Source organism: Boleophthalmus pectinirostris, unplaced genomic scaffold (genome assembly GCF_026225935.1).
Source record: "Boleophthalmus pectinirostris isolate CB_2022bp ecotype Guang Dong unplaced genomic scaffold, ASM2622593v1 HiC_scaffold_2, whole genome shotgun sequence".
Classification (NCBI taxonomy): domain Eukaryota; kingdom Metazoa; phylum Chordata; class Actinopteri; order Gobiiformes; family Gobiidae; genus Boleophthalmus; species Boleophthalmus pectinirostris.
The window spans coordinates 34,925,793-34,952,958 of record NW_026571152.1 but is presented as its reverse complement, the minus strand read 5'-3'; the positions used below and the strand labels follow the sequence as shown (position 1 = coordinate 34,952,958).

The window sequence follows — 27,166 nt, the reverse complement described above, 5'->3', positions numbered from 1 at the left end:
TTTAGCGTTTTGCATGAAAGTTTTACTCTTAGTGTTAAAACAGTGACGCGTGGCATAGTTTTCTAGCAGATACGAGGAGGAGTAAACAAGGAAAGCAAAGCACACTCTGAAAACGTGACCCAGAAAAGGTTATATAAGCGGCGCTCTGAGCCAATCCGCGCGCGCCTGTGTGTGCGCGTGCTTTAGTGGGAGGCGATGTTGACACAGAAAGAGACGCGCAGCATGGCGACGAGTTTACCCCATGATTTACCCTTGGACTGCAGATCCACTTCTTATTCGGGAAATCCGTGAGGTTCGGTGTGTTTTAACTTCATTGCAGCTGCACGGGGAAGTAGCTAAATATCTGCGTGTTGTATAATGTTTTAATTTAACTCGCTATTTTAGGCGTATATCCGGTCTTAAAATAAAGCGCTTCACGTCTTTAGCAGCTGCTAAACCCAAGTTTTACCGAATGATTTGAACACTGGATTACAGATCTAAGGCTAAATTGTGGTGTTTTTCGTCTTTTCGCTTTACTTTCTGATCACACATGCCACTTTTACACGGAAGACACTATTTTGTTGAAAGATTAATGGAGCAGGGTTAAGGGCAACCAGTCGAGCGCTTCTCATCTTGAATCCCAATTTGGACATACATGGACCCTTCACTTTTGGGCATTTGCAGCGTCTTTTGAGCATCTGGAGCTTTTATCTTCTCACGAGTTTCGTTCTACAAAAGGCTTCAATATGGTGGTGAACACCATCCACTGGTTTAGGAAAGGCCTGAGGCTTCACGACAACGCGGCTCTGAGGGACTCCATCCGCGGGTCCGACAGCCTCCGCTGCATCTACATCCTGGACCCCTGGTTCGCGGGCTCCTCCAACGTGGGCATCAACAGATGGAGGTAGGACTCACCTCACAAACCAAAACACAGTCAAAAGTACTCAAAATCAAACTACAAGAAGGTTTTAAAAAAATAACTACATAAAGTTATTTCTGAGTGGGCGGGTATGAATAGCCACACCCACGTTTCAATCTAATTTTGAGTACTTTAGGAATATTCAATAAATAGCCTAATCCACAGTCTCCTTATTGGCTTTAAAGCTGTTATCCTATAAAAGACATTCTGTCTATTAATCAGTCAATGGAGTCTCAGTTGACAAAATCTTTTAAGCCTAGTCGATTTATTATTTATTTGGATTATAGGATTCTTTTATGTGGATTATCTCACAACAGGAGAGAGAATTCAGAGTTGTGCAGGAGTTTTGGTGGTGACAGCTTGGACCGTTTTTATCTTGTTTACATGTAGGCTATCTGTGTAAATGGTGTAGTTGTTTTTGTGCAAGAGCCTTTAATAATGAGAGCTTTGAGCGGTACTACACAGCTTCTTTTAGTCAAACAATCAATGCACTCAAATCAACAATACAACCCTTAAGGCTCGTTTTCTATCTATTACAGTGTAAATAACTACCTCAGTTTGTTTTTGCAGCACTGTTGAAATCTGAAGCATACAATCACGTAATTATTGACTTGTTAAAGTCCATTTCTGTGCTCCTGTTTGTGTTTTTGGCCTCTCTTTTTTGGCTTGTTAAAGTTGCATACAAATCCAGGTCTCCATATTTTGCATGTTGGCTCTTAACTATTCAAACAGTCACGAGTTTGAGATTTTTGAAGTCTTTTAAGCTTAGTCCATGTTGCGTTAACTCGCCGCATTCACGTTCTATTTTACTCCAATGTTCTCTCATCCCTGAACAGAGGTTTGAGAAAGTGGGTCAGTGTGTTGGATCTGTCATTACATCATGGACCTCAGAGTTATGACCAAAACACTCATCCCACTTCACCCCTAACCCAGCAACGCCCTTATGAGTAGAGTCCTGCAATATATAACAATCAAATGAAAATAGATTAGAGTTATCCCAGTTATCAAGCTGAAATTATTTTGAAAAACTAAATTTACATACGGTGGCTTTAATTTGAGATACTGTTGAAGGTCAGCAAAGCAAAAACAGCATTTAGTAAGCTCTCTCAAACTGAACTGATATCCACGTTGTTAAATGATCCTATTCACAAACTATCCATTGGGCAAATGTCTGAAAAAGAGCCTCACTACTGTTAGTACTAGTTTATTGATTTCCTTTTTGACTCCCCTACTGAAACACTAATGCTTCATCTATCACTGAGCAAAAGGTTTATATAGTAATTATTGTAACAGGCTGATTACCAGGCACCTGTGTCACCCATTTTTCATTTTCTGAATCTGCACGTAGGCATGTCACGATAACACATTCTGAAGTACAATATATTGCTGAAGAGAATATAGACAATAAATGACATTATTAACCCAAAACATGCTACAGGTCTCCAGAACAGTTGATTGTCAAGGTCAGTTAAATACAATCAATCAATGAACCTGTCCAGGGACGACAGGTGGAAATTAGCACTGATGCTACAACCTGATGTACAATGCATCTCTCCTGTCAAGGTTAATGCGAAAATTGTGCGCTGTCCCTGTCTCAAATAAATAAATAAATAAGTGCCATTATGCCTGTGACACAATAACACCTCTGCAGGATTTCTCTCAAAAACCAAATGTACAGTAAAATGTACAGTGAATTGTTTTGTATTTTTTGTAATTTTCTTTTGTAATTGTCAAGTATTGTTAATGATGATGAGCTGCAACAAATAAATGAAACTCTTGATTAGTTTACCTTCTACAGTTCAAATCTTATCACAGCACTGAAAAATAACAAAATGTTCTTACAATAAATACTGACCATTTGTTCAGTCTATCATGTACTGAATGATAAGGCAATATAATAATTATGTAAGTATAAGTCAATATAGTAATTATATATTATATAATTATTATGACTGGCCTAAATGTACACTTGAACTTGTGACTTATTCTGCTTTAATTACAATATAATGACTCCATGTCCTGGTTTCTGTTCATTATCCATGGGCCTTTGTGTTTGCTGCTTTGTTCGAAGATAATTTGAATCTAATTAAACGTATCCTTGGTTATTCACTGGTTACCAGATGTAACATGTGACAATCATGGTTCTAGATGAAGTGCGTAAGTTTCACTGTATGTAAAGAGGCTCCATATGAATCTGTGTTCTAGGGATAATATTGGACTTTTTAGCGCAACACAAACCGATATTTTGTTTTAGTCTCAAAAATACACACAAAGATAACTGCTGAAAACATGACTCCACAGCTCTCTCAAAGGTTTGTGGTAAATACAGGCTGTGGGTGAGTTTGTAGGAAGTTTAAATTGCATCATTTGGGGAAAACAATCAAAACTGAACCAAAAATATTGGCAGAGCTTATCAGCCATTGGTTTCTCTGAATTCTAAACAATCGGTATCTGCATTTCCCATGAAAAAACCTGTATCAGTCGATCTTTACTATCTTCATTTGATCGCCTTTGTTTCCATTTATAACATTTCCTGTACCTGTTTTTATAGTTTGAAAAAGCAAGTGACGTAAATGTCATATTTCAGAATACCAGAGAACCAGCCTGATCAGGTTTGTCTTGTCTCCAGGTTTCTTCTGCAGTGTTTGGAGGATTTGGATGCCAGTCTCCGAAAACTCAACTCCCGTTTGTTTGTCATTAGAGGACAACCAACAGATGTCTTCCCTCGCCTCTTCAAGGTCTGACACTCACACGTTCGCACACACATGCATTTTAAGCTGTTAAATATGATTAAAGTGATGCAGGACGTCATCTGGGCTCCTTCTAATGTGTGTACTTTAATAAACCCATGTATCACAGGAATGGCAGATCAATCGTTTATCATACGAATATGACTCAGAACCATTTGGCAAAGAACGTGACGCTGCGATCCAGAAACTGGCCTGTGAGGCGGGAGTGGAGCTGATGGTGCGCATCTCCCACACACTCTACAATCTGGACAAGTGAGGACCTTTTTTTTTCAATTATTATCACTGCTCATTTTTTATATTTCACTTAAAGGTGTTATATTACACAAAATGGATTCTTGTGAGGTTTTAATCGTGTTATAATGTTGTTACATTATCAAAACCATACCCAGAATGGTTTTGTTTCATTCACACGTCTTTATTATGAGTCTGTCTACATCTCCAAAGCTGAAAATGCTCTGTTCCACCTTGTGATGTCATTAGGGGTGTAACGGTACACAAAAATCATGGTTCGGTACATACCTTGGTTTTGAGGTCATGGTTCGGTTCATTTTCAGTACAGTATGGGAACAAATTGCAAAACGATTTTCTTGTTGTTTATTTGTGTTTTTATTAAACCAACAATTTGTTTAACATTATACAAACGGGAACATAAAATAAATTCAAAGTGCAAATAAGCAACAAATGTATGAAATATTATAAAAAGAGATTCTGTGCTGCCGAAAGGTGAAAGTGAGGACCGGGGCGCAACGACAGTAGTTTTGCAAGGATTCATGAGGTTCAGAGGGACATAGTCAAGCTGACCGCCCTAACTATAACGCTGCGAGAAATACTGTCACCCCAATCACGGATGAGTTCCCTCGTGAATATTAAAGAGCCGATCCTTCCGTGTAGTTGCACATGTAGTGGTGGAATGTAAACACGCACAAATTGCGCAAACTCACTCGTACACAGCCCTGCACTTAACCAAATGTCCCGTAACAAAACGGTTCGGCACGAATACGTGTACCGTTACACCCCTAGATGTCATGTAGCGTAGTTTTCAGTTACCTTTTTACCTTTAGTTTAGTAGAGATTAGTAATTCCAGATCTGAAATAATCCAATTGATTCTAGTGAAAGTGTATGGAGTTTGAAAACATAGTGGAGCACTTCCTGTATTACCACATGGCATCACCAGGTAGAACAGAGTGTGAATGAAACAAAACACAACTCCAGATCTGTTTGTGATGAGGAAACAACATTACAACACACAACAGATCAGAAAATAGCGCAATATGGACCAATTAAATCTTCTTTTCTGTCATTTTCAGGATCATAGAGCTGAACGGTGGTCAGCCTCCGCTCACGTACAAGCGCTTCCAGGGCCTCATTAACCACATGGGGCCTGTGGAGCTGCCAGCAGAGACCATCACTGCAGAGGTGATCCGGACCTGTGTCACTCCCATCGGCCACGACCATGACGACAAGTACAGGGTGCCATCACTGGAGGAACTGGGTAAGTTTGACCAGAAATCACTATTGCATGAAAAAATGGAGAGGGGTATTTTGGGATTGGCATGTAGGCTGAATAAAGAAGTAGACAAAGGGAGTGTGACGCCATCTATAGGGGCGAATTTGTAGTTCGGTATTTGGAATTACAACCTTGAGTATCATGCCAACCTGAGAGCCAATCCAGAGTGAGGCTGTTTTTTTACTACATTTTACATTTTAAACACACCAAATCTTTGGCATTTTTTGACCCAACAACATGAAACTTGGGACTGCACACACCCGTTCCATTAGGATGACACCCTCCACATTTGAGATTAGTTGATTCAAGAGTTATGCATGGAATGAACAGGAGGAGATACAGACAGATGTTCCTTGTATTAATAGATAGATACAGAGGATATCAGATATTTGAAGTAGGATATGTGGAATTATGTAGCAAAGAAATAAGTCAGATAACTTTCTATTTGAATATAAAAAAATTTTAAAGTAGAATTTAACCATATATTTGATGTTTTTTGTAAAATCTACAATCTAAAAATAAATAAAAACATTGTTTGAGATGGTGTGTCCAAACTTTTGACTGGCAGTGTATGTTTTTTTGAATAGATGATCTACTCAATATTAAAATCTGGAATCAGCCAAACTATTCCCTTCTTTGGTCCCACTGTGCACATGTATTGAATGTGTGTGTTTTTGTGTGTGTTAAGGCTTTGAGACCGAGGGCCTGGTGACAGCGGTGTGGCCCGGCGGAGAAACTGAAGCCCTCATGAGGCTGGAGCGGCATTTAGAGAGAAAGGTACAACACAGAATATGCAGCGTCAGATCCTTTCAAGGGCCCAAATTACGCTGTTTTTAGATCTGCTATAATCTTGTTTCCTCATAAAAAATGTACTGGAGTTGTGTTTTGTTTTATTCACACATGTAGACAGATTAATAATGAAAGGTTACTCAAAGGTGTAAATGAAACAAAACACAACACCAGGTATGTTTTTGATGAGATAACAGCGTTCTAACAAGGCTAAAAGCTCATAAGAGTCCTTTAACTTCTTTGATGGTCTCCACTGTTGTTCTAAAACAATTTATCTTTTGACTTTCAGGCATGGGTAGCAAACTTTGAGCGTCCACGAATGAATGCAAACTCTTTACTTGCCAGTCCCACCGGTCTAAGCCCATACCTGCGCTTTGGTTGTCTCTCCTGTCGTCTTTTTTACTTCAAACTCACCGATCTTTACAAAAAAGTAAGAATTAAGTGAGATTTTTTTGCCCTTTTTGTGTATTTGATGTGACATAATGTAATAACGTTATGTCATAGGTGAAAAAGAGCAGCCATCCGCCACTCTCCTTATACGGCCAGTTGTTATGGAGGGAGTTTTTCTACACAACCGCTACCAGCAACCCGTGCTTTGACAAGATGGACGGGAACCCGGTGTGCGTTCAAATCCCATGGGACAGAAATCCAGAGGCGTTGGCGAAGTGGGCAGAGGGCAGGACGGGTTTCCCCTGGATCGATGCCATCATGACCCAGCTGAGGCAGGAGGGATGGATCCACCACCTGGCACGGCACGCTGTGGCCTGTTTCCTGACCAGGGGAGACCTCTGGATCAGCTGGGAGGAGGGCATGAAGGTGAGAAGGAGGGTTTTACCTTTAGGTAGTACTGGGCAGTGGGTCTGTCATGGTAAGAAGTTCTGAAGTTTGATATATTGGTGAAGAAAATATAGACGATAAATGATAATGCTGAAACTAATTTATGATACCGACACAATAACCCAAGAGCAGATTAAACCACAAAATTCAATTTCTATTCTGTTCTAAATCTACATATTGTTAAAAAGCCTTGAGCTGTAATAAATAAACAGCAGAATGAAATACGTTAGTACTTTATTTGCATCTGTGATGAATCATAAAAGATTGAAGAAATAACTTCTACAGCTCGAATAACCAAAAATCTCCCACCACTGCAAAGAAAAATGTACCCACGAAATATTGACCCCCCCAAAAATATACCGTAGTTTCTTTTATTATTATATATTGAGCATTAAGTTGATATAATTACCATAACAGGCCTATATTCAGAGCATTATAGACTCTTAATGGACCCAGTTTCCCTATAGCCATTACAGGGACTATAAATATTTATATATTCCATATGATAGTATAATTTTGTCTTGTGAACTCCTGTGATATTGTATCTTGTCGGTGCATTTTGGATCAGATATACCAGGCCTGAGCAGAGGTAGTTAATAATAAGATATTTGGCCTGCACCACACGTCAGCCCTTAAATGGGCTAATGGATGCACAGGGCAGGTCTTCAGTCAGCCAACAATTTCTTTAGACGACCACAGACCTACATTTACATTAGACGACCGTGTAAGTGATATACATTAGTCCATTAAAACAGATCTATTATGCAAAATCAGCTTTTCAGAGCTTTTATCCTTGTTATAGATGTTTCCCTTTCTCAGTTACTCAAACTTTGATCTTGGGCTGGGAAATTCATCAAATTATTTTGTTTTTAATAATTGATATTTAAAAAAACTGTAAACTCGTGCAATCCAGGATTATCATGGAACAAGTTTACTCCTGACTTTCTTACTTGCAAAGCAGGGTCATTATGCACAGGCTGGTCGCGGGGTCTTAAGTCTTAAAAAGGTCTTAAATTTCATGTCCCTAAATTAAGGCCTTAAAAAGTCTTAAATTATGTTGTCCAAGTCTTATTTTTTTCCACAAAGGTCTTAAATTTCATTAGCCTATTTGTTTGTATACTCAACCGGGCTGTAGTGCAATGTTAAATGGAGGGAAGGAAAAAAAACAACAATGTGAAATCATATAACGTGAATGAACGTCTAATCTGGAGTATGTGCAAACAATTCTCTGGTTTCTGACGCCGGCAGCAATGAGTAAACAATCAGTAGAGTGGAGGCAGACGTTGGATGGATCATGGGGAAGTGAGGGTTAATCCACTGTGGGTCTTAGATTCTAGATATAGTACCGTAGTTGGTTGGTCATTATTAGAATTGAATCTGTATTGACTCGTCTTTAAAAGGTCTTTAAAAAAGTCTTAAATTTGGGGCAGTCAAACCTGGGGATACCCTGTGTGCAGTTACAATTATATATGTTACAATTACATATGTTAAGTTGGTTTACAATTTCTTAAGTAGTAGCATATGATAAAAATGAAAATACACAAAGCTTCTGCCATTTGAAAGATCTGTGCATTTTTTTTTTTTTACTATTTTCTTGCCAAATGTCCCACAATATGTCTCCTTTGACAATCTGTTTGTGTTTATCAGGTTTTTGAAGAGACGCTCCTGGACGCAGACTGGAGCGTGAACGCCGGCAGCTGGATGTGGCTCTCGTGCAGCTCGTTTTTCCAGCAGTTCTTTCACTGTTACTGTCCTGTTGGATTCGGACGCCGCACGGACCCCAATGGAGACTTCATCAGGTCGGTCATCAGCAGGGTGCAGTTTGAGCTGTAGATAAAGTATGGCGTGTTTTTTATTGTCTTTTAAAAGAGGGGTAATATGCCAAATCGAGGTACTAAATGCTATATGTGCATGTTGCAGTAATTTAACGATCTCTCTTCTGTTCAATGCCTACATCCTCCATGCTCCTACACAACAATTCTCCATAAATATATAAAAGCATGATACAAAACTGTACACTACAACTTGAAAAACCTGATATGAAGTGCAGTAGTTTTATTAGCTGGCAAATATAACATTTTCAAAACAATAAATAGGTAACATGGTGATCTAAATGTTTTATGTTAGCAGATAATACCCAATAGAAGTAAAATATCCCTTCTTTAACAAACGAGAGAAATGTAAATGAGGGTGGCTGCTGATAATTATTTTCTGTTATTTTGCAGGCGGTACTTGCCCATTTTGCGAGCGTACCCTGCCAAGTACATCTACGATCCTTGGAACGCTCCCGAAGACGTGCAGAAGGCTGCCAAGTGCATCATCGGACTCCATTATCCAAAACCAATGGTGAACCACGCAGAGGCCAGCTGCATTAACATCGAGCGAATGAAGCAGATTTATCAACAGCTTTCGTGCTACAGAGGGCTGGGTACGCACATGGTCAAATCCTCATTATTGTTCATAATCCCATAACTACAGTTTGTCTTAAAGGACCTGTATTATGCAAGATTTACTCTTCTGAGCCTTTAGCCATGTTGCAATGTTGTTACCTCATCGAAAAACATACCTGGAGTTGTGTTTTGTTTCATTCACATATGTTTGAGTAATGTAGGTGTCATGTTGGGGTTTTCAAGTTAACAACTACATTTTACCTTTGGAAGTTGGAATTTCTAGAGCTGAAAGTATCCAAATGAGTCCAGTGGAGGTTCCTGTATTACCACATGACATCACAAGGTGTAACAGTGTTTTCCATTTGAGACTCAACGCAAAAATGCAGAGTTTGTGTGTTAAAAATGTGAATGAAACAGAACACAACTCCAGGTATGTTTTTGATAAGGAAACATTTATTATACAGATCAGAAAACAATGTACCATAATATAGACCCTTTAATGCAGACATGTCAGACTGAGGTCCTAGGACCCCATTTGGGTCGTGATATAATAATATATTTTTTTATTTGTTTATTTATTTCATTCATAAAGTATAAAAAGACATCAACAGTGTCACAACATCAAACATACAATAAATGAATGAAAAGGAGCAGAAAGAAGAGTCATCTTATTATATTTGGCCTGCAAGATCATATCAAATATGTATTAGAACTGCCCGCTGGTTACAGATAGGCTATAGAGACATCATTTATTTTAAATGTTGTTATTATTTTACATTATGCTTGTTCTGGATTCAATGTTTAAGCAAAAATATTATTAAACATTCATTTTAATAAGAAAAGGTTTAACATTACATATCACGAAAGAAGAGAAAACATGCAGATGTTGTGGAAATTTTTCATTAAATATTTAGGTTGGCCCACGAATTAGTCCCAGTTTTTAATTTCGGCCCTCTGTGAATTTGAGTTTGACACCCCTGTTTTAATGTATGCTCTGTTTTGTTGGATTATTCATAGGCCTTTTGGCAACAGTTCCTGCAAATCTCAGTAATGGCACGAGTCAAGGTCCGGTGGGTCCTGTGGAGGAGCCCTCAGTGCTGGAGAGACCACCCAGAACAGGTATTGTATCTGAATCTTATGTAAATGAGCTCTCATTAAGATGTTATGTTAATGAAGCTTGTGTATTGGCCATAAAACAAAAGTCCTTTAACCCATTATCTCAAGTTAACACATTTTGAAGCACGATCTATTGCTACAGATAAAAACTGCTAAAATGTTTAATGTTGAAATGAAACAATTAAATCAAGACAAACAATAAAATGGGATAATCTTAATTTTTAAATAGACAGCATCATTGAAAGGCCTTGAGATGCAACAAATAAACAGCAGCATGATTCAATAATTAGCCATAGAAGTGATTTATTCAGTTCAGTTATTGTATTAGAATGAAAATAATAAAATCCTCCACAAGAAAAGATCCCTCGGTAAACATTGAGTCTCAGAAATTATTGTTCCAGCTTCTATTGAATATGTATTGGATGAAAAGATGAAAAGTTGTTGTTGTTTTTCTTTCATTCTCATCCTTTTCTTCTTATTTTTTTAAACTTTTGTAGTGTAAATAAAAGGCTGCGTTCAATTATTAAAGGTGCATTGTGTAACATTTCTGGTTGAGGGTCCATCACCTGTTTGTTTCTATGGATACGTCATTACTCTGCCTGGAATTTTCCACAGTGTGACATTAAAACATCTCTACATCTACATCTAGTACAGGTGGTTTTAAAGCTCAAAAATACCTCGAAAAACAGACATTCTGACTGTGAGCGGGGTTGCCTCTCCACAGATCTGACCTTTAACTCGGTCTGGTTTGGTCTCCCTGAAGATGGGACAGAAAAGTTACACAATGCACCTTTTAAGTTGACTAGTTTTTGTCAGATTTACCGTATTTTTTGGGCTATTAGGTGCGCTCTTGAGCCTCTAACCACATTAAAAAACGACTGTGTGCCCCGCAATCCAGAGCGCCCCATACACGAATCCACTCGGGTGTCCCAGCACGACTTCAGTAAACTATAAAGCCGCACCACCCACAGAACAGGCAAACGCGCATGGAGCAGACAGCGACCGCGCAGCGACAAACACCCACAGACACACTCATCACTCCACACGGACGAGGAACGGAACGGAGGAACAAACCGAAAAAGCAAGTGCAATGTGCCACTCTGAGCCACAACTGAACAACTGAGTCACTGCCAACACGGCGACAATCCAGCGGTCCCAGACAGCAGCCTCCCTACACGCCACAACTGAACAAAGTCCAGAGTGACCGTGAATGCCACAAACAAAGTCCCACTGACCCATCCAACTGTTGTGTTTCATTTAAAGTCCGGTGCGGTTTATTTGTGAAAAACGTTCGAAAATAGACCATTTAATGACAGTGTGCCTTATAATCCAGAGCCTAATAGCCCGGAAAATACGGTACTAGTTGTAAGAGTAGAATCATATCAGAAACATTTTTTTTTATTGAATGTTTGATGTGTCTGGTAATTCCTGTTTTAATGGTGTCGGTAATGTCACAGAAAATGGACTTGTAATTGAGTAAAAGAGTGAAATGGATATAAAATGTCTATTAAAACCGTATCATATTAAGTGGGTTTGGTGTAAAATGGATACAGAAACTTCCAGAATAGTTTATTTGATGGAAAATATGAGGGTTCTGGCTTTCCAATGATGATTCACTTATGTAAGATCTTCACTTTTTCTTCATAATACCTTTTGTATATCATGCAACAAAAACAAAATCATCAGCAGGACACGTTTTAACTCATCTAACTTCCTATTTTTTGATCTCATTGCAGAGAGACCACAGTCGGCCCAGAAACGACGCCACGAAGAGCCCCTGACCGAAGGAAACGCGAAGTCCTGGAGGCCGAGTAAATAGTATTTTCACAACAAAGAGACACCACGTGGACTTTTCACGCACAGACCTCCATCACCTCAACGCAATAAGGAGGGTCTGTCCAAAAATCAATGACCAATAGTTAAGCTAAAAGAGGGAGGAACAGACTGGTACAAGAAAGTTTTTAATGGTTCTTAAAACGGAAGCACAGGTGAGCCACAACATATACAGGTGTTTTAAAGTTTTTTTGTTTTTTTTTAACAAACCACCCCCATGTCACACAAGACGAGATAGAAATACAATTGTTTCCCGTAAATGTCAAAGGTGCATTGTGTAACTTTTCTGTTGGAGGCTTTGTCAAATAATTTTGGAGATGTTATTTCTTTGTCTGGAATGATTCACAGTATGATATTAAACCTTTCTATCTTCATGGAAACCAAACCAGGCCAAGTTACAGGTCAGAACTGTGAAAAGGCAACCGCACTCCACTGTCAGAATGCCTTTTTCTAGGTATTTTTGAGCTATTAAACCACCTGTAATTGAATCAATTTAAAGTAGAGCTGTTTAATGTCATACTGTCATACAAGAAGATGACAGACCATCAACCAAAATGTTCCACAGTGCACCTTTTTAAAGTTTTAATCCTGTCATGTCTTTAGGCAAAACAGTCTTCCACAGTACAAGTGATTCCGTTACCATACGCATTATTATACCTTTCTAATTTGATATTTTTGTCAAGGTCTTTGTGAAAAATAGAAAAAATTTGTATGTCTTTTGATTCGTATTTGTGACAATATATCCTCAAGAGGGAGTCACTAGATCGAAATGATGATGTTTGTTTTTAATGCGGTCGCTAAAGTCGTCAAAGTTTAGATATTTGCTCTATTGTATTGACTCCAAATATTGTATTTGTTTATTCGTAGTATCACGTCACTTTATGAGGCTCTTGTGTTGACCTGTCCACAAAATCTGATGCACGATGTATTGGTAAGGAGAAATATTGTGATAAATTAGAATACTGAAAATTTGTGTTTTCCAATACTATTTTTAGGGGATCCTATCCGATACTAGTCCAATATAATAATGTGAAGAAGTACTTTTAAAAGAGAAAAACAAAATCTAAAAGGCTATTTATTTATTAAAGAAATGAAAGAATCAATAAGATTTTGAGGAATAAAATATTAGTGAAATGTATAATCATCTAGACGGTAAGTAGTGCTGATTTAAGATGATTTAAGCACTTATACTTTCTACCACTGCGGATAAAAACAACAAAGAGGCCTGTAAGAAGATGTTGATCCTCGGAGCACATGGCTACTTACGCAACCGAAACCTTTTAACCTAGGGTGACCAGACTTCCCTGTTTACCTGGGACAGTCCCAGTTTTGAGCCCTGGGTCCCCTGTCCCAGTAGATTTATACAAAACTGGTGATTTATCCCAGTTTTATCCAAGAAATGTCCCAGGTGTCCCTATTTTTGACCAATCTGATCTAAACCAGGACTAAACTAAGACTAAATCAGGACTACATCGGTTCTAAACCAGGAGTAAAACAGGACTATCACAATTTCTGACTCATCTGATCCCTGCCAACGAGGAGCATAAATTATTATTTGTTTAGCCAAAATACAGAAATCCATGTTTGCAAATGACTGTTAAGACCCAAAGGGCAACATATTTAAGGTGAGCGGGACAGACAGACGTATTTCTAGGCTCTGCACAGCCACGCAAAAATAAACTATAAAAAAAGATTAAGACAAAAGTACTAATTACGAAACTTATGACAAAAAGGAAACAAAAATAACTGATGGCCAAAACAATGACCATAAAGCAAAAAAATCCCAAAAAACATGCAGTTTCAGAGCCCCTCAGATTATGACTGACACAAGAAAGTACAATGTTAGGCAAGGCAAGGCAAGTTTATTTGTATAGCACAATTCGTACACAAAGTAATTCAAAGTGCTTTACAGAATAAGAAATACATTAAAATCATAATAAAAACAAGTTATTGTTACATGTTACACACTCTTTTCACAGTTTTATTTATACCAACCGTCCCAACCCCAGTGTGTCCCAGTTTAGAATTTTGAAAATCTGGTCACCCTATGTTAAACTGTTCTTATAAGCCAGCGAGGTAAACAGCAGCGGCTTGTCTACAGGTCCTCATTCAGGAAAATACACAGTGATATCGGTTCAGTGATTTGGTCTGAGTACTCGCCGACATGATACCTGGAGAAAAAAAAGGTGCAGTACCAGAGCTTTTGTTGTTATCGGTATCGGAGCAACCCTAAATAATCCTGGTAAACCAATTTTTGAATACAGTATTATTAAAATGTATTGTGTCTCTACAGCGTGTGCAACTTATCTGTTTGAGGGTCCGTCAAACACTTTTCTTCAAGGAGATGTTATTGCTTTGTCCAGAATGTTTCACAGTGTTGCGTTAAACCTTTCTGTCTTCATGGAGACCAAAGTTACAGGTCAGATCTGTAGAGAAGCGACCCCGCTCTCAGTCAGAATGCCTGTTTTTCAAGGTGTTTTGGAGCTATAAATGTAAAGTAGAGCTGTTTAATGTCATAATGTCGAACATTCCAGACAGAGCAGTGACATATCCATAGAAACAAAAACGTGACGGGACCCCCAACCAGAAAAGTTAGACAATGTACCTTTAAAATTTTGTGTTATTACTTAAATATGGCAAAAATCTCCCCACTATTGTAAAGAAAAAAGAACCCACGATAAATATTGAGCCCCAAAATATATAGTTCCAGCTGTTGTATATTAAACGATATGTTAATGTAGTAACTATGGTGACGGGCCTGCTCTTGTGTTTGTCTAAGTTTGGCCGTAGTCTTGTGTTTACTGCTTTAATATCCCTGATTTTATATATTATCAAAAACACTTTAGCTCCCCTTTGATCCCACAGCCATGAAATTAACGATACGCCACCAGTTAACCATTTCCATTTTCTCATTTACTGCCTGTAGACAAAGGTCATATTACAGTATACAGATTAGAGAGTAATCTGGGCCTGTTGAAAGGTAACGGTGTTTGAAAGGGTGTTGTACCTTTTTGTACATAATTGTTTCAGTCTAAAACTTTTGCATATTTTGCCTCAGGGCAGCTGTACATATTTTCAACTGCTCTGTAAATGCTTGTCATTTTGTCTTGTGGTTTTAAATCTATTATTTTTGTATAAAATAAACCATTGAATGTGCTTGAATTGCAAATAAACATGGCATAAACATTGTGGTGTTGTTGTTTCTGTGTTTAGGTCCTATATTACAGAAAACTCTTGACTCTTGTGAGCTTCTCCAAAACAGACCTGACTGGCTTATAGCGGATAATACGGTGTGCAGGTTTGCGGCGGTTTTTCAGGCTCTCTTGTGCCTTGAAGCCTGGTAACCCTGTAGTGAATGTGTATGGACTTTAAAAACACAGTGGAGCATTTCTGTATCACCAGATGACATCATAAGGTGGAGTGTTTTCTGTTTGAGAAAAGAACTCTAATGTTAAAAATGTTGGGTTTGTGTGTTAAAACACAGCTCAGATGCCATGTTTGAGGTCAGAGGTCATCACTGCAGCCAGAGCCTGTTTGGGGACACCCTGAGGGGGAAGAGTCCTGCAGATGTGGAGCTGGTGCTGGAGTCTTCAGCCAGAGCCCAGAGGAGACATTCTTACTCAGGAACATCATGAGTGACAGCTCAGAGAAGGAGGAGGTGCAGCCTGGTGGGCCTGACCCAGAGGAGCCTCATGCTGCACTGGACGTGTCTGCTACACACTTCACCATCACCAGACGTGACATGTCTACTGTTCAGCCTCATGCAAGTACTCGTAATGTTTTAATAGTTAAGTTTATCAGTTTAATTTTCATTTTAACTTTTTTTATTTAAGAGGAACAGCCTGTACTAAAGGACCAAGAGGCACAGACTGTACGGGACTAAGAGTCCAGTCTGGAGTCTGGAGGAGACTGTAGTGGCAGAGGCTGAACATGTCCAGGTGCTATGTCAAAAACCTCCATCTCTACCACTTTGCAACCCTCTGCTCCACACCAAGTCCTCTTGACTCCAGATTACCGCACTGTGAGCTCTGTAGAGGCCAACGCTCGTGTCCCTGCCCCACAGAGACACACAGAGACACACACACAGAGGAGCACCGCAGCTCAGAACAAAGCCAAAAGCCAGAATCTCCAAAGCCAGAGAGCACATCAGCCTGAAGTGTCCTGAGACACTGTGGTCCACCTCTGAAGGACAGAGGGTGCGTAGTGTGTGATGAGATCAGATTGGATGTGGACCAGTTGTAAACCATGTAAATTTGTGCATATTGTAAATATTAGTAATAACACTACTAATATAATATTACTAATAAAACATCAAACAGAATGGGTAAATTACTATTTTGATTTGATTGTAATATAATAATCTTGCGTTTGAGTTGGTGCAGTTATCAAATCTCGCAGGCTGCAGTCTTTTTAGGTAACAGATGTTGCACATTCATATTATTCAATGTCAAACAGAAATACTAAAATTATTTTTGTGGGCCTAATTATAGCCTAATCTTCATGACAGAAATCAATTTGTTAACTCCATAATGACCAGATTAATACATAACACTGACTTTATTATCTAAGTGAAACTGAAGCGCATGATCACGGTCTCCAGTGACCTCGTGAGCAGAGCACGTTATGTTCACCCGACTGCACGGATTAAAGGAGTCTGACGAGTTATGCAGAGTAGATTTTTATTTTTTTGTATTTTTTATTATTATTAAAGGACATAAATTAATAGACTACATAACAAATACAAATACAAAATAACAGATACATACAAAATGTTTTTATTTGCTTGTTTTTACACATTAACAATACATATATATACAGTAAATATTAACCATACATGCAGATTTATTTAAAAATAATCAAAACAAACAACAAAAAAAAATAAATAAAAAAGATAATAAAAGTTAAACAACAGAACAGATATACGATTAACATAAGGAATGGAGAATATTCAAATTTATTTTTTCTATTGTAGGAACATTTTTTTTTACTTTTCTGGTGGAGGGACCAACAAGTGCTTTTCTCCATGGAGATGTTATTGCTTTGTCTGGAATGTTTCACAGTATGGCATTAAACCTTTCTATCATCATGGAAACCAAACCAAACCAAGTTACAGGTCAGATCTGTGGAGAGGCGACCCACACAAAGTCAGTATACTTGTTTTTCTAGGTATTTTTGAGCTTTAAAACCACCTGTAACAGAGCTGTTTAATGTCATACTGTGGAACATTCCAGGCAGAGCGATGACATCTCCATAGAAACAAGCAGATGACAGAACCCTCCACTAGAAAAGTTACACAATGCGCCTTTAAATTGTGAGTGTCATTGTGTCATGGTTGGATAAATGAACGCGCTGTGGAGCAGACAGACTGACTGAAAGACTCCGCGTGACCAATAGCCTTTGGGATCCACCGTCACCGCCCACGAATCAGCAAACTTAAACACTTTCTACGCGGAACCACCAAACACAGACTCGGTTTTTGATGGAGAAGGAGAGGAGGAAACCCGTGTGCCTGATCGCTGCTGCCTGTCGCGGTTTGGGCATCGGGAAAGATGGCAAGCTCCCGTGGCATTTACCGTGAGTGTGCAGGAGGAAGGGAAACACGTGACGGGGTTATTAGGTCCAGATGGTTCACGCGTGTTTGTCTTCCAACATTATATTTTGTTTTTTGATTAGAAACTGCTTTATTTTGTTTAGAATTTAGAGAGAATTCCTGGTGTTGCTCCGTGCGTAAATTGCAAACCAGGACAGATTACGCATCGCACGAGGAAACAAGATTACAAAAGCGTATGCAGCGTCTTTAATGTGTTTTTTTTTTTGGGGGCAGATAAACCAATATTACTATGAGAGAAAATGCTGTCCTTACTAGATTAAAAGTTAGCCCTGTTTTCAATCACTAAACTAGCCTATAGATGTGACAGTTTTTCAAGATGGATGCTTCAAAAAAGGGAGCAGTTTTTGTTCTTGTTTAGATAAGACGCCAAAAGCAAACTAGAGCCGGTAATTAAGTAATTTAAATAGTCTAATCTGCTAAACAGGTTTAGTTAAAGAATAAAAATACTTTAGGACTTGTCTAATTAATGTGAAAAAGATCGAAATTTCTCTTAATTTTACATAAACTTGACTTTTGTGAGCTTTTAGTCATGTTTAAATGTTGTTAACTCCAGGTCTTTTTTTTTTTGAGGAGGTGTGTTTTATTGTATTTACACGTGTTTGAATAACGCTGTATTATTAGTCTGTCTACATCTCCAAAGCTCAAGATGCTCTGTTGCACCTTGTGATGTCATGAAGTGTTAGTTTTTACTTTTCACTTTTACTTTTGTCCTTTACTTTGTTTTGTTATGTTGAGATTGGCAATTCCAGGGCTGAAATGATCCAGATGATTCTAGTGAATGTTTATAGAGTTTAAAAACACAGTGGAGCACTTCCTGTATTACCACATGACATCACAAGGTGGAACAGTGTTTTTTGTTAGAGAGAAGAACTCATTTGCAGGATTTGTCTGTGTTTAAACATGTGTGACTTAAATAAAACACGACTCCACACTGCAAAGAGCAAAATCTAGCCAAGTTCAGATGACTTGAATTAAGAAAGTTTTATCATGATTTAAGTAAATTTCATTTGACAAGTAAAATTATCTGCGAATGGAACAAGACTTTTTGTACTTAAAATATGAAAATACATCTTGCTACACTTAAAATAAGAAAAACAACAACTTTTTGCATTTAAAATAAACAAAATTGAATGTTGCTTGAATTAAGAAAAAACACACTTATTCCATCGGTAGATAATTTTACTTGTCAAGCTGAATCGACTCAAAGTAAAATGTTCTTAATTTAAATCATTTTAGCTTACCTAGATTTTTTTTTTTTCCAGTGCAGGCATGTTTTTGGTGAGGAAACAGCATAACAACATCAACATAGATCAGAAAATAATAGTAGAGTAGTATGGGCCCTTTAAATTACCGTATTTTCTGGGCTACTAGACGCGCTCTTAAGCCTCCAACCCCATCAAAAAATGGCCGCGCGCCCCACAATCCAGAGCGCCCTATACACAAATCCACTCAGGTGTCCCAGCACGACTTCAGTAAACTACAAAGCCGCACCACCCGCAGTGCACGCAAACACGCACGGAGCAGACAGCGACCGCACGGCGAAAAACACCCTCAGCCACACTCATCACTCCACGCAGATGAGGAACAGAACGGAGGATCGAACCGAAAAAGCGAGCGCGATGTGCCACTTTTAGACAAATCTGAACAACTGAGTCACTGTGAACACGCCGACAATCCGTTGGTCCCAGACAGCACCCTCCCTACACGCCACAATTGAACAAAGCCCAGAGTCACCGTGAACGCGCCAAACAAAGTCTCACTGACCCATTTAACTGTTGTGTTTCGTTTAATGCATCCAGTACGGCTTATTTGTGAAAAAAGTTTGAAAATAGACCATTTAATGACAGTGCGCTTTATAATCCAGAGCGCCTAATAGTGCGGAAAATACGGTACTACATTTGTCTGTTTCAGGTCAGAATTCAAGTTCTTTATCGATAGCATCACTGGTGTATCTAAACCAGGTAGGTCACTGCTACTTTGAAATGTTGCCATTTTTACGACACAAAAGTAAAGCATGTATTTTTTTACCTCTTGCAGGAAAAATGAACCTGTTGATTTGGGGGACACGCTGTTGGTTTTCTACTCCAGAAGTGCTTTTCCCAATGGCCAATACTCTCCATGTAGTGCTGAGTAAAACACTGGAGTAAGTTTATTTTCTCTGATGTGATGTGTCTGTTTCTGTTATAATGTTGTTATAATGTTGTTTCCTCATCACAAACAGACCTGGAGTTGTGTTTTGTTTCATTCACACATGTTTAACAAACAAATCCTGCATATATAGACTGAGTTCTTCTCTCAAACTAAAAACACTCTGTTTCAAATTGTGACGTCATGTGGTAATACATGAAGCGCTCTACTCCATACACCTTTTAATTAAATTATTTGGATGATTTCAGCCCTGGAATTGCGTTAATTTTTATTTATTTAATTTTTTTTTTTTTGTCATTTTTGAAGGAATGGATAGCCAGCACATTAATAACAAAATATAAGACTAACACACATACAAAGAGAAAACAAACACAACAATAACAAAAGAACAATAAGTAAATAAAAAGAAGAGACAAGAGAGAAAAAGAAAGGGCCGTGGGTACAGGGGGTTGTGTGTAGTACAGAGTTTCTCAGTGCAGTGTTTGCATGTGTGTATTACATTTTAGGGCTGTTAAATCAAATTTGCATTTACATATTTTCTGTTATCTTATATCTTTTGTTTGTTTCTTTGTTTGTTTTTGGCAACCCCAAAACACACTTACACATACAATACATTATTCAAGCAGATAAATAAACATAACAACAGTATATTATTCTATTTAAATAAAAAAGTAGCTGTTAACTTGGAAACTAGTGCTTCATGACATCACAAGGTGGAAAAGAGCATTTTGAGCTTTGGAAATGTAGGGATTAATAATACAGATTACTCAAACGTGTAAATGAAACAAAGCAATTCAGTTCAGTCTTTATTAAGAACCCATCACATCTGGTTCATAGTTGTAAGTATATAAACCTAAGAAGAATAAACTATTTAAATATACAGTGCATGTTATAAAGTATACAGACAAGAGTGTCAGTGTCTCCACAGCTTAGAGGTGAATCTGACAGAGCTCCTCACAGGACACACTAGAGCTTGATTTGATTGCTTGGATTCATTACCTAATTCATCATCCAGTTTCACTTCGTGGAAGCCATCTGACCTCGCAGCATTAGGATTTGTTCGTTTGATGGTGGGCAGGTGCTTTTTTCATTTAACCAATCACTGCTATTTGGTCGTGACGTATGTAATGCACTGGAACGCTCAGTGGTGTCCAAGTAATTGCACAACAGCAAATCAGAGAGTAAAAATCCTCAATCTCAGGAATCGTTTCCAACACAAAATGTCTGTCTTCGTCTACATCCATCTCGACCGCTTTGTTTACTGTTGTGCTGTACCACAAAAAGGACCCAGACAGACGCTTGAGTTTGACGTCATGGCTTCACAGCTCTTCACTGATTGGCCGGTGCACGGTTTACCACTTCCAGAGTTCTTGCAAACCGTCTAGTGTATTCCGAATCCTGACCTAGTCGCTGGAAAGAAATGAAATTGAGCGGAGGCACTAGGTGGCAGTAGCCTCAGCAAGAGTCATTATGGGCCACTGTCAAACTCTGCAAACTCTTTTTCTTGAGTTAAAGCACTCTAGCATTCTAACATGGCTTAAAGCTCACAAGAGTCAATTTTGCTTCATATAGGACCTTTAATAGGAAATAACTGATTTTATTCTTTTTGCACGTTCGTCCAGATCAGCTCCAAAGCACGCCCACTTCCTGTGTAAGGACTTCGACAGTGCGGTGCTCCTGGCCTCACAGCCACCGCTCAGTGATGTCATAGAGACCATCTGGGTTATAGGAGGCGTTCAACCTTACAAGGTAACAAATCTTCATATTTCTGTTTCTGTAGCAGCACTTTCATACAGTGGATTCAGATTCTTAAAGGTGCATTGTGTAACTTTTCTGGTGGAGCATCCGTCACCTGCTTTTTTCTATGGATATGTCATTGCTCTGCGTGGAATGTTCCACAGTATGACATTAAACAGCTTTACCTTACATTTATTCAATTACAGATGGTTTTATAGCTTGCACAGGCATTTTGAATGGGAGCGGGGTCGCCTCTCCTCAGATCTGATCTGTAACTTGGGAATTGTTTACACGAGAACGCTTGCGGGTAAAAATAAACAACAAAATATTTTATCAGAAGTGCCTTTCATTTAGACCAGGGGTGTCAAACTGACATTCACAGAGGGCCAAAATTAAAACCTGGGATTAATTTGTGGGCCAAACTAAATATTTATAAAAAAAATTTCAACAACATCTGCATGTTTTCTCATCTTTCGAGACATGTAATTAAAAAAAAAATTCTCATTAAAATAAATGTTTGCTAATCATTTTGCTTAAACACTGAATCCAGAACAAGCATAATATAAAAAAATAATAACAACATTTTAAATAATGTCTCTATAGTCTATCTGTAGCTGGCAGGGCAGCTCTAATACATATTTGATATGATCTCACGGGCCAAATATAATTATATCGCAGGCCAAATTTGGCCCCCGGGCCTGATTCTGACGTGTCTAGCCGGTGATGCCGTTTTTGGGCCGTTTGAAATCTGAAACCCTACAGAGTGGAAAAGTTGAATATGCTCTGCTATAACATTTCAGACTACACTGTCCAAGACACAAAACTCTGGTCAGATCTGTTCAGGTCGCATACACATTTACGTCACATACATCACCACCTAGCTGCCTGGAATGCATATCCAATCGAATTTCACACACTTTTGCGTCACTGTATGCACGCAGATTTCCTCCTGAAAACACTCATCTAAACGCGGAATAAAAAGTGAAGACACGACGCCACTTTTGCTTCTTCTGTTCAGACCGTCATCATGTAAACGTAGCCTTGGTCTGGTTTGGTTGCAATGATGATAGAAAGACAAAGTACTAATATTTTCATGGAGAAATGCATTTGACGGACCCTACACCAGAAAAGTTACACAATGCATCTTAAAAGCAACATTCAGCGTTTACCTTGGCAATGTCTCTAAATGTCCTTTGCCCTCATATTAAAGCTGCTGTTGGTCACCAAGGTCTTTCAGCGATGAACAGTGTTTGCATTTTTATCCATTATCTTTCATTACTCCGGCTGAATTAGACATGTCGTATTTTAAACACGAAGATATTCGAGGCGTTCACATAACAGAAGACGATTAACATCACCTCACTGACCCCATCGAGATCACAAGAGCAGCAGCTGTCCTCAGCTGACTTAAAATATGACTCTTTTCCTGTGATCCAGTGTGTTTATTAGAGTGTTTATTATTTATTAGATTAAGTGGAACATTGGAGTACACACACGCACACGCACAACAAACAGACACACACACACAGAGACACAAACACGCAATCAATAGTGAAACTGGTCAAATATATCATTATATATTGTATTAGGCGTGAATATTGAAATTTGGTGATTATCATGACCAAAATAATTACAGTTTACGTTTATATCATTATCATCATAATTATTAAAGTTGCTGACAGTTTAAAAATGTTATGGATATGAATAATTATAATTTTAATGTTATGAGTAAGTTCGATGTTAAAACAACCCTTTTTATCTTGATAAACAATATTATTGTTTGTTGTCCCGTCCCTACTGTGTATTAGGCCTATTACGATCACACATTCTGAAGTGCGATACCTTGCTGAATAAAATATAGACTATACATGATAATATTAAAACTAATTTATGCCTCTCACACAATAACACTAAAGCAGGATTTCCACAAACAAACAAAAAAAACTCTAAAAGTACAGTCTATTAATGCAAGGAACATCTGTCTGTGTCTCCTCTTGTTGGCTTGTTTGTACGTTTGTTTGTTCCACGCAAAACTCTCAAACCACTCCTCCGACTGATCTCAAATTTGGAGGGTGTCATCCTAATGGTACGAGTGTGTGCAGTGCCAAGTTTCATGTTGTTAGGACAAAAAATGCCAAAGATATTGATCAATCACACAATAGCACTCCATAGCCATTCTGTCACATTTTAAATACCATTGTTAATGAAAATGAGCTGCAGTAAAAAAATAAAATACCCAAGGAGTCATAGAAGTTATTTACTCTTTTCTCTGAAGCTCAAAAATAATTGCAGAACACAAAAATAGCAAAAAGTTCCCCACTATTACAAAGAAAAAGTACATCTGACAAATATTAACTTCAAAAAATATACTTCCATCTCTCATATACTGAACGATAAGTTAATCAATCTAGTAATGCAAGGGACGTCTGTCTGTGTCTCCTCCTGTTTGTTTGTTTGTTTTTTTGTTTGTGTGTTTGTTGGTTTGTTTGTCTGTTCCATTCAAAACTCTCAAACCACTCATTCGACTGATCTCAAATTTGGAGTGTCATCCTAATGGTATGGTGTGTGCAGTGCCAACTTTGATGTTGTTAGGGATCACGACAGGCCCACTGTGTGCTGTACACACAGTATAAAACTCTGCCCTTCTCCTCAGGACGCCTTGAAGCACCCCTGGTGTGACCTCATCTATCTCACGGACGTCAGGGCAACGTTTGACTGTGACGTTTTCTTCCCAGAGTTTGACAAACGTGTTTTTCAACTTCAAGACAAGTATGAATCACCCTCCCTGTTTGTTATTCATATTTATATTGTTAATAATTATGTTTCTGTACGTCTTTCAAATCCAGATTTCCTGGGGTGCCGAGTGAAATTCAAGAAGAAAATGGAATACAGTTCAAATATGAAGTTTTCAAGAAAAAGACAGATCTATAGAGATGTGTTGGTTTAAGAGAATATTTATACCTAAATGGTGCATAACTCACTTCTTGCCTTCAATTTTCAAATGCATTTTAAATTATATATTTATGCAAAGTATAGTCTTAACAATTTCGATGTGACCTTTTATACTGCACTAATTCTCACTCCGAAATGTCTGCGTTTGATATGTGCGGTTCTGTCTGTTACTAGTGAGCGCTGTCATCTCCACCTCCTCAGTCTCACAGCTGCAGTGAGAATATGCTGTTTATGAGTCAGAGCAGCCGTGTGACTGCACCAGGTCTGTGTCAGAGCCAAACACACAGATGGTGAACGCACAATGTTGTGTGATATGATGATGAGGATGTATTGTGAGCTACACTGTGATGATGACTGGTGTTGTAATAAAGCTGTTGTCGAGCTAAATGAGAAGGAAGTTAATGACCAAAGAACATTGGCTGTGTAAAGAAGCGTTCACGAGACTAGGGGTTATAGGAGCGATTTTTGAGCAGAGTTCTGTATTTGGAATAATAGTAATAGTATTTGTTTACTTGGTCATTTTGCAGCACTACAAAACAAAACAAAACAGAGACTACAACCCCATGGATTATGACCGAAAGAGTTTAGGCTGAAGTAAAAGCACTTATAACGTCAAACTTTTCTAAACAATGACAGAATTCCAAGCATAAAAAACAGTGTATGAACAGCAAGTTTGCATTTACAGTTTCACTTACGACTTACTGTATATATAAGAGACAAAATATAAATTAAAATTAACCAAATTTAATGCATAATTCATTCCAGAGCTCTATATTTTGAAAACATAACACTTTATACTTTTTTTTTAAGACTTCAACAGTGTTATCATCACCCCTCTAACAGAAATACAATCACTTTTTTCTTAGTTCTTATCTTCATTTTTTTAAAGATATTTTTTTCCCCGTTTATGGTCATACAAACTAATAATAATGTTAACCAAGGCACAAAAGTTTAGCGTTTATGATTGTACAAAAAAAGATTATACAAAAACTCTACTCCACATTTGAGAGTGGAGGAACACAAATTTATTTGCAGACAAAAATAGCAAATAAAAACACCAGAATCATGTAGAATGAGTCAATACCAACAATTTAAGACCAAAATGATGATGCAGTTACAGCGAGGGGTGACAATTTTTCAATATAAAGTCAATTGGAGCCAGAGTTGATGGAGCCGGAAGTGCCCCCATGCTCACTTCCTATTTAACATAAGGGGGATAGTGGATTACCTATGTCTATTTTATATATACAATCTTTACTGAAGAGATATGTGTTATTTAAATGTAAAATATGCAGAATCTGATAGAGTTCATTTCTTTTTCTAGCTGCAATACCTAATTTTGCCACTAGATGGAGCCAGACGTTTAGTGTATCTGTATATTTAGATATAATGGAGCTGATTAAATGGTTTGCTGTTGCTTGAATGTGCAGGACAGCAGAGGCTACAAACACCTGAACGCCTCACGACCCCATTCACATGTAAAAGTCAATCACAAGCTCGTTCAGACCTGTAAAAATGAAGGCCGTTATTTGAGGAGCTCAGAAATGGACAGTGTACAAGGCTTCAGCCACTGTGCTTAAGTACCATTCAATGAAGAAAAGTCACAGGAAACAAATTGAAAAACCATCCAATGTGGAAAATAACTGGGACGATTTAATATTTTTAAATGTTTTCTCAAATCACCTGCCTGTGTATGCACTTTTGAGCCTAAAGTGTTCAGGACTGAGGGGAAAAAGCCTGCCAAAAGTCTGTAATACTAAAGAGAAATATTGTGATAAACAATAACAATGAAATTACTTCGAGCCACTGACACAAAACAGGATAATCCCAGTAAACCCGTTTTAAAAAGACAGCATTAAAAGGCCAGAGCCGCAACAAATAAACAGCAGAATGAAGTAATAATTAGCAATTGGAAGTCATTTATTTTAATCTCTGCAGCTCAAATATTACCTCATGAAAATGGCAAAAATGTCCTCACTATTGCACATAATATATAGTGAGTTCTAAAATATTATAAATATTGTTCCAGCTTTCATATGTATCTAACACTAAGTCAATATAGTAATTATTATAACCAAAAGCAAAAAAACATATATGTATCTATGTATGTATATGTTTATAATTTATTACCAGTCAAAAGTTTGGACACACCATTGAATGTTTTTTTTATTTTATTTTTTTTATTATTATTATTTATTTTTACTACTTTCTACATTTTAGATACACAGAGAAGACATCACATATATAAAGTAAGATATATGTAATTATGCAGTGAAGAAAAGTTAAAGGTGCAACTCTTCTAGTGGAGGGTCTGTCACCAGGAATGTTCCACGGTAATGACTTTAAACTCACATATCTAGCATTTATTCATTACGGGTGTTTATATTTTTCAAAAATATAATAATTCTCTCTGTGAATAGGGTCGCCTTTCCACAGATCTGGCCTGTAATGTAGCCTATAGCTGTCTTCCATGAGATACATACAGTATGTTTCATCTGTATGTATCTCATGTATCTGTGTGACCCAGTCTTTGTTTCCCAAAGACTGGGTCATGACCCTCAGGTGGGTCACAAGAGATTGTTTTGGGGTCATCTTGT

At 38.0% G+C, this 27,166-nt stretch overlaps 2 protein-coding genes across 2 annotated transcripts; both read left to right on the top strand.

Annotated features, from left to right (window-relative positions):
- On the top strand, positions 1-15,309 carry cry1b (cryptochrome circadian regulator 1b). The gene is made up of 11 exons (XM_020931161.2): positions 1-883; positions 3,528-3,636; positions 3,758-3,900; positions 4,957-5,141; positions 5,845-5,933; positions 6,235-6,375; positions 6,450-6,761; positions 8,430-8,581; positions 9,008-9,210; positions 10,190-10,291; positions 12,025-15,309. The coding sequence occupies exons 1-11, from the start codon at positions 726-728 to the stop codon at positions 12,105-12,107; spliced, it is 1,677 nt and encodes a 558-aa protein (XP_020786820.1). The 5' UTR covers positions 1-725; the 3' UTR covers positions 12,108-15,309.
- Positions 15,310-17,472: 2,163 nt separating this feature from the next.
- On the top strand, positions 17,473-24,956 carry zgc:153031. Its single transcript, XM_020931109.2, has 6 exons — positions 17,473-17,695; positions 19,644-19,693; positions 19,770-19,875; positions 21,503-21,629; positions 24,271-24,386; positions 24,464-24,956. The coding sequence occupies exons 1-6, from the start codon at positions 17,601-17,603 to the stop codon at positions 24,546-24,548; spliced, it is 579 nt and encodes a 192-aa protein (XP_020786768.1). The 5' UTR covers positions 17,473-17,600; the 3' UTR covers positions 24,549-24,956.
- Positions 24,957-27,166: the final 2,210 nt, after the last annotated feature.